The 8327-nt window shown below is 44.1% G+C and overlaps 1 protein-coding gene across 2 annotated transcripts; it reads right to left on the bottom strand.

The window, feature by feature from the left end:
* Positions 1–516: 516 nt before the first annotated feature.
* Positions 517–8263, bottom strand: CLDND1 (claudin domain containing 1). 2 transcript variants are annotated; one of them, XM_062622066.1, is made up of 5 exons: positions 7651–8263; positions 3724–4025; positions 2412–2519; positions 1893–2030; positions 517–1790 (listed from the first exon to the last, which is right to left on the bottom strand). In XM_062622066.1, exons 2-5 carry the CDS (start codon positions 4010–4012, stop codon positions 1570–1572), a joined length of 756 nt encoding a protein of 251 aa, XP_062478050.1. In that variant the 5' UTR covers positions 4013–4025; positions 7651–8263; the 3' UTR covers positions 517–1569. The 2 variants fall into 2 exon arrangements, with proteins under 2 accessions (XP_062478050.1, XP_062478049.1); XM_062622065.1 differs by lacking the exon at positions 7651–8263 and adding an exon at positions 5076–5196.
* Between the last annotated feature and the right edge of the window lie 64 nt (positions 8264–8327).

Raw genomic sequence — 8327 nt, 5'->3', positions numbered from 1 at the left:
AAAACAAAATAGTAAAAACCCTAGCTGTGAGACAAAAATGCCTATTTTTGTGTCACTCTCATCAACAGTATTCCACAGAACCCCTGCCATCAAAGAAGTACTCATTTTGCCAGGATTTATTTCTTCTAAGCCACACTTCTTATATTAAAGATGCAGTAAGGAACTGAGGGGTGTTAAAGACTCAGATTTAAACAGTTTAGTCTTGGAACACTGTCTTCTAGATAAGACATGCCACCCAGTCAGGCTAGAGCTGCAGTGATTTAGAAGAAATATGCGCAGAAGTTGTGAGCTAATTAGAGATTATGGGATGTTCATTCCCCAGTGACTGAGCAGGAGAAAACTGAAGTGAGCAGGAGCCCAAGAACTGCATTTACAAATATAAAATTTAACCTCATTGTTTCTGGTGTCTTTTCCCTGAAAACAGAGAATGATCTGGACATTGGCTCTTCTTTCTGCAAGTAAAATTTGCTCCAGACCATTCCCTCAGCCTCCCATCAGATTAATGCAACATGGAAAATTTTTGAGTCTTTTTTTAATTATTATTATTTCATTTAAACAATACTTTTGGGACAAGATGGGAAAAGAGCAGCACCTTTTAAAAAAACTTGTTGTGTGCTATACAGGATAAACAGGTGAGCTTTAAAATAGTTAAGTTTATATATGTACATATACACACATACACTAAACCAAATTAAAACCAAAAAACTCATGAGGGGTCATTTTCAACACAACAAGAGAGAGGAAAACCTTATTTCACAGCAAGCAAAAGCACCACAAGTTAAGATCAGAGCGTACAACCACAGGTAGTGCAGATACCAAACTAGCCTGGGTCCTGGAAGCAGTGTAGCTAGAGCAGCACAAAGCTCCATGTGGGCCAAGTTATCCCATTCCCTGGCACAAGCGAGCACATAGCCTTCCATTCAGCATGCTGTGCCGTGCTGTGCAGGCTCTCTCACAGCCAGCTGCTCTGCCTGCCATCAGTTCTGGCAGAAGCCATAGGAGGTAACTAACTAGCGGGAATAAGAGACCCAAAGCTAGGCTACAGGACTGACTGAGCTACAGTATTTCCACAACAGAGGTTTATGAGTTCCCCCATGTCTCTTGAGTACTTTCTGTAGGTCCTGCCTGCTTGGATCACACAGCAGACAGCTCCCGATTATTTATTATTTGTGCACCAAGGTTCCCATTCTTCCTATACCTGCATCTTTTCCTATGCCTCTTCCACCCCACACCACCACTCCTATTTCCTCCAGGCTGACAGGGTAATAAAATTAGGAAGGGCATGTCAAGGGGATAGTCAGCAACCAATTGGAGCTTAAAAAATAACAGTGATTCTTAAGAAAAAGCAAACCCCAACAATTAAAAAACCTGCTCAAGTTCTGCAGACTTCTGGCAGAGTTTGGTCATTTAACCCAGAGGTCTTTGTCTTCAGGGCCTGTAGGCTAAATTGTCTCAACTGGCAAGAAGCACACAGAGTACAAGGTAAAATCCTGACTAAAAGAAAAAAGTCGCAAGGGTTGAGGACAGCGGGGGCTATAACATGGAAACCCAGTACTTCAGCAGCAGCACTTATGCTACACGGTACGCTTTCAAGAGAGTGAATTCCTTTCTGTTGGTACGAGCTGCCCAGATGAATAGAGCAGCTGCCATAAATTGCAAAGGTGCTGAGACACAGGCAAGACAGAAGGACCAGCCGAATTCACCCCTCACATCATTAGGCAGGGGCAGCTTGTCATGGAGCAGCTTAATCCCAGCTACATAGCAGCCAACGAGGCCCAGCGTACAAAGCCCTGGAGAAGAAAGTAGGAAAGGACAATGAGCTCAATGCTGAAGTGCTCCGACTGTCACTATGGGCTTCTGGAGAATGGAGTGGTGGATGGCAGGAGACCTACCTGCTAGGAAATGGAGGACTCCAGTGGCAATGGCTGGGTAGAGGCTGCGACAGGCACAAGCACAGAGCCCAATCAGAGCCCCAAAGCACATGAGGCCAAGGCTGACAAAGGGCAGAAGAAACTGCAGTCGCCAGAGATCTGCACATGGAAGAAACACACAAGACAAGTTTGTTGAAGATGGGCTTGAAACTGATCTTCTCCCACCGTCTTATATTCCCTTCTACCCACACTGCTTCTGCTTCATCAGACATTTTACATTCATAGCTAAAAAGGACCAAAGGCTCCACTCAAGTAGGAAGATTTGTTAACTTGCAAATTCCTGTACTGCATTCATGAGCAAAACCTTTGCTAACACATTTAAGTTTTTCTTTTAAACTTTGACCTGTTGCTTGTGCTGCTGTAAAACCCAAGAAATGCAGAGCAAGATACACATGCTTTCCTCACTAGTGACTGTATTTGAGAAACATCTTTCCCCTCCCCATCCTACTTGTTTACCTGCCAGAAGTAAAAGACACTTACAAGTTCGATTTAAATCCGTGCCACTATTGTGATTTCCAGGCTCTATGTACTTTTCCATAAACTGGTCAGAGAGGGAAAAACTGATGCAGTTTGTAATCATATCTGTTTCTGGGGAAAAAATTAAAAATAACCATTAGGTGTCTTCCCCCCACCCCTCTTTACAATTCCTCAATTGCCAACCATTTGAGCTGGGAAGCTCCTTAGAGTTCCATTTAGAGAAAAAAAAACAAACTCTCAAAACAGATCTGCAGGATGACAATTGAGATCTGTACGTTCTCAATGTAGTTACTATGATGTAGTTACTACAGTCAGCATTTAAACACACAGAATCTTCAAGCTTACCCAAGTTATCCAGAGAGAATTGTGCCATGCTTGGCAGATTGGGGAAAAAACGTGGCACATGATGCTCAACTATGCTGTTACATATTCTTGTAGTCAGCTGTGCTTATCTCCATGTGCAGAATGTAGTATTGTACTAAACACTTCATTCAAAAATGGGATAGGAAGGACTATTTAAAGAATAGAAAATACTTGCTTCTTTGCAATAGATTTCTCCTATGTCTCAGATTTTGCTTTGAGAACGCTATTGAGCAGAGCTGGTTTAATGTCTACCAAAATAAGTATTTTCATGAAAGAAAAAAAAAAAGTATTTCATGTCATGTGTTTTTCTGCAGAAAAAGTGTTTGAAAGTATATTTTTTTCAAGAGAGTTCAAAATGAAGGGCTTCACACACACAGGAAGTCTCCAAAAATCTACTTTGAAGCAATTAAAATTGCTCACCACACTTTTTTAGACCCCAACCATTGTGAAAAAGAATACAAATATTTCATTCTACCTCAATCACTACAGTACAAGGAGTTCAAGATGTGCTGATGCAACAGTGGGACACTTGTGACATGAGCAAAACAAATGGCTGGATAAAAGAAGTGCTCCCTTGACAAAGCAGTACCTTTATTCCATTGCTGGGTCCCAGGACCTCTCCTAAAAAGACAGCGACTGGCAGAGCAACTATAACTGTATCCCCAGTAGGACAGAAGATGCAAAAAAAAAAAAAAAAAAAATCAAGCTATACCAGACTTCATTTAGATCAACTACCATGTGTCAAATCCAGAGTCTGCAGCACTGACAGCTACAGACCATTCTGCTTCTTTTGCTTCTTTAAAAATTCAGACTGTCTTTACTAAAACCTCACAAAACCAAATAAGCTAGAAATAAGCTTTCTGGAGGAAGAAAGTGGCATGAACACGTTCTTAGGAAGTTCGCACGTACCACCACAGGCAAGCTAGGGAAGTGTTAATTGCTCTGGAGATACCTGGTGGGCTGTACCAGTGAGAGTTCTTGGGTACAGTGATACATCTCCGCCACAATCCAACTGTGCCATTACACCGGAAGAGCGCATCTGTGTAGGTCTTCTCATCTGCCTCTTCACTGACAAATTCGTCCCAGATGCTCCTACCAGCTTCACTGACATTCTCAGCTGGGTAAAGGGTGTGGTATTCGTACCAAAAGTCAGTGCCAATGGAAGCTGCCATATAAATGGTGGAGATGAGGCTGAGAACACAAGCGATTACCAGCGCAGTAGCAAAACGGTTGTCCATCATTGCACCCTTGCTGCTGTAGGGAAAGAGAGAGCCAAGTGAGTAACTATTCTGACAGTAAACCTAAAGTTATCCTAGCAGCGTCAAACTTGTGACATCATTCCTCTTATGCAATTTTCCCTCAGGATATGCATGTCTTTTCCAACATGCTGGAATCAAAGGAACACTGAGCAACTCTACAGTACTAGTCTGCATCCACTGGACCTGTGAGCTCAAGACACTGGTATCACCCTTCTCCCAGTCACACTGTGCTAGCTGCTCTTCATGAGACAGCAAGTGACAGAGCAACAGCAACTCTGTCCCCAAAGCAGATGGCACAGCTCACTGCCATTTGTGATCCTGATTGTAGGGAACTGCAGAGAATCCATCCACAGCATCCAGGCAGAAGACTCATCTTTCCTTAAGGGATTAGCAAGGGTAGAAGTTATTTTGGACCTCACATCCCATACAGCTTTCACAACTTCCGCTTACACCAAAGGTTAAGAACCACAAGCATGCCAAAAAAGCTCTTCCAGGCTGTTCACAAAGGGCAGCCATGCCAAGGTGCCAGAATGCCTTTAGAGAAGCAGAGAAATGCACCCAGCCACTAGAGATAGTACATGAAGGAAGTACTGAAAGGCCAATTTGGAAATTGTGATAAATGCTGCAATAATGCCACAATATATAAAGCAGTATTTCTGAAGAACTAAAACAATGCGGGGGGGTGTGCTCTGTTCCATAGGAACAAGATGACAAGACTTCTAAACCTGAAAGGCCTGCATGTGCTGGCATGGGGACTTTGCTCTGACTCCCTGTTATTAGGGGTCACTCATGCCCTCTTTGCAGGGTCATGCTCACAAGTGACATAAATTCAGGATCAAAGGAAGCATGGAGGAAATAGATACCATGCATGATTACACTTATGACAGTAATGTGACTTTAATGAGTAATTGATTGCTAACACATGGGATGTTTTGCAGATAGTGCAGTATGTCAGAGGGCTCCTCTCAGATGCCTGTTATTATCACACGTTTTCTGTGCCTGATTACATTTATGGATTATGATGAATCAGGCTTGATGCACTTACCAGAAAAAAAAGAGCTCAACTGAAGTTAACTTAGCAGCTAGAGCTGCTCTGGTGACACGAGCTGCTAATCAGCTCTTGTCTCTTGTTTGTTCCACCTCCCTTCTCCCACATACGTTGATCAAAATATTTTGGTCTAACTTCTTTCAACTGAACAAACTGCAACTGGAAAGAGCAAATGTCTTTAAACACAACATTTACAGGGGAAAACATAAAAGCTTAAGTCAGACCTGCCAGTAGGAAATTCTGCACTATGAAACAAGTGCAAGTTAAAACAGGGAGTTTCAAAGGCACTGGTATTTGCTGCTTACAACACCATTCTTATTTCCTTTCCCTCTATTTGGCTGAAACTGGCTAACAGGGCTGTGGAGGAGAAATACTGTGTGCCCGTATCATTCCCTATGCTTAATTTCTGTATTAAATAAGGTACATGCTCTGCAATATTCAACCCTAAACTGCATCCTTAGCAACAAGCAGGAGCAGAGCCGAGTTTTGGTGAAGTGACAAGCAGCACTTATTTAAAATTCTGCAAGGTTTGCATGCCACAACCATATTTAAGTAATAATCCACAAGCAATGAACTTTCATAAGCTAGGGCAAATACTGAGAGGCAAAACATCATATCTGGTCTTATTTACTTAGAAAACGTAGAATCAGATCCAGACTTGAAAGCAAATTCTCTTTGCAGTGTTTAATTCCTGGTTACATACTTCCATTCTCCAGTGATATCCCAGCATCTCACTCAAAGTACACAGGACACCGGATGAGTAGACTAGGGAGAGAGCAAGCTCCTGTATAGATATGATGTCCCTGTTTATCCCTAGTGAGTTCACTGAGAGATCCTCTCTCCTTCACAAACTTCTCACAAAGCAAACAGGATCAGTGGCATCCCCAGGGCCAAAGCTGTTGCTGCCCAGCTCCCGCTGAGCTCAGCTCAGAGCTGAGCAGATCCTCTGGGAACTCACTCTTGAGGCAAGCAACAGAGAACAGGCTGGTGAGCAGGCTGGTCTGGATTTTCAAGTATATTGCAGTCACATTCGCTGCAAGAGGAACCCTCTGCAATAGGCTCCTCTCTTTAAAAATGGGCTCTCTCTGAAAGGAGGAATCACAAGAACCTACAACCTCATCCTCAGAGTAGTGTCTGGCTCTAATAATTAAGAATGTAAGCAGGACATTACCAGGCCACTGTTTTGCTGCCACTGACTTTTAACAGATATGCTTATAATAATAAAGTCCTATCAACTTTGTACCTAATACAGAGAAAGAAAAGAACTGGCTCAAAAATCTTACTTTCAGATACAGCATCCCTGCTACCAGGTACAGAACACTGGTGCTGGAGATACCTCTTTCAGAGCATCATTAAAAGGCAACCACAGACTTCTGGCCAGCCTTCTGTGCATTGGCATACAGTAGACTTGGCAGATTTGACGTTCGCTGGCAACAAAGAGCAGTTTACAGGCAAAATGAAGGGTTAAACATCAAACAGTAAATTAAGGCACTGTCCAGTGTCCATTACGTACTTGGGTAAAAGGGACACGGCCAGCTATTGTCAGTTGATCCTTGTAACGCACAGCTCCAGGGACAGGCAAACAGCAGCCCCCAGGTTGCAGCAGGTGGCTGTGTGGCTTTTGTCCCAGAAAGAGCACACATGGATTTTCAGTACAGACAAGACAGTGCCAAAACAAGAGCACATCCCCAATACCTTGTAATAAAGGTCCCCTCAGTGTTTCTGCTTAACACTTCAACTACTTAACAAAAAAAAAAAAAAAAGATGAAGTACTTTAGGCATTTTAGGCATCTTCTACATTGGACATTCCTCCTGCCACAGTGTAGCAGACGTGACCACCCTGCCCCTTCACTATGTATACCCACTGCATCTTCATTTACCACCCCCCACTTTCAAAAGGTTGTCCTTTGCTCTGTTAAAGAGAGAACCATCCTTCCAGCCCTAAGCAGAGCTCAATGGGAGTAGTAAGCACAGTCAGTAAGAAATAGTTACCAGAGAAGACCACGAAGAAAGACACTGCATGCTTACAAGATTATGCCACACTGCAAAAGGTTCTATGCAGAACAGTATGTAGAAGGTGCCTTAAAATAAGCTTACTTATAAAAAAATAACATTACTACTACCAGAGATTACATTACAAAGACATAAATATTGGTAACAGAAATATTTTGCCTTTATAGACTGTCAGTAAGAACCTTCACTGTTTTTACAAAAGGTCTGTCCATATGACACTGCCAGCACATTTTATTGTAACAGCAGGAGCAATTTCAAACAAGTTACGGCTGAAACTAAGCTACGCAATGAATATAAGACAAGTCAAGGCAGCAGTGAACAGGCACTCAAGCAGAAATGTTTCACAGGATATTATAACTACGCTCATTTTTCAAAGGAGCGAGATATAAAAAGTTCAAAGCAGCAGCTCATAAAAGAGAAGACAAAGGCCAAACCAATAGCAACATTCAAAGCAAAGACCAGATGCATGCACTTTATTGAAGAGGGAGAAAAAGAAAAGGTCAAGTCAGCAGAGCTGAAAAAACAGAACAGGAGATAATGCTATAGAACACTTTCTTACCTTCAGGGGTCCTCAGGGTCCCTCAGGACGCACAGCTCCAACGATTCCAGGTTACTTCAGAGACACAGCGTGATTTGCGACATGTGGCAAGTGGAGAGCATGAAATGCAAACTTCCTGACTGCCCTAGCTGTTCCATTCATTCAGTTTCTTCAACACCGCCAGTCCACAAAACATCATCTAGGAGTAGAAAGCAAACCAAATAGCCCGAGATCATAATTTCACTTGGAAATTAGTTCACAAAAATCTCATTAAGCAAAAACATTAAGAAGGGGAGAAGCAATGACTCAAAAGCCCTCGGGCCATCAGCGCTTTGCCCCACCACCACCAACCCAGGGCTCGGGCGGGCCGGCAGCCGCGGGGTAAGTGGCTGCACGAAGCATTCTCGCCCCGCGCCAACCCAGAGCCCCGCAGCCGGCGGGGTTACCGGGGCCGAGCTCCGGCACGGGCCGCAGCTGCCCAAGCGGTGCCGACACGCTTTGTCCACCGCCGCCAGGCCGCGGCACGGGCCAGGCCGCCCGCACCATCTCCACGGAGCGCGACCGCGCTGCCGGGCGCTCCGGCCTCTGAGGAGGCAGCCCTGCGAGAGGGAGCAGCTGCCCGGCAGGCGGGCGGACAGCCAGCCCAAGAAGAGCACCTCAGCCCTCGACCCTTCCGCCCCCTCCCGCCCTCGACAGCC

This window comes from Pezoporus occidentalis, unplaced genomic scaffold (genome assembly GCF_034315485.1).
Source record: "Pezoporus occidentalis ecotype Australia unplaced genomic scaffold, CSIRO_AGI_Poc_V1 ctg24, whole genome shotgun sequence".
In the NCBI taxonomy this organism is placed as follows: Eukaryota; Metazoa; Chordata; class Aves; order Psittaciformes; family Psittacidae; genus Pezoporus; species Pezoporus occidentalis.
The sequence above is the reverse complement of the archived record's forward strand: the minus strand, read 5'-3'. Positions and strand labels throughout refer to the sequence as shown.

Bases quoted from the DNA above. Each gene is read 5' to 3' on its own strand.
- CLDND1 (XM_062622066.1), bottom strand. From the start codon at position 4,012: ATGATGGACAACCGTTTTGCTACTGCGCTGGTAATCGCTTGTGTTCTC. The intron at 2,031-2,411 runs GTAAGTGTCTTT...TTCCATGTGCAG, and splicing joins CACGGATTTAAATCGAACTT to ATCTCTGGCGACTGCAGTTT. The intron at 1,791-1,892 runs GTAGGTCTCCTG...TTTCTTCTCCAG, and splicing joins AGTCCTCCATTTCCTAGCAG to GGCTTTGTACGCTGGGCCTC.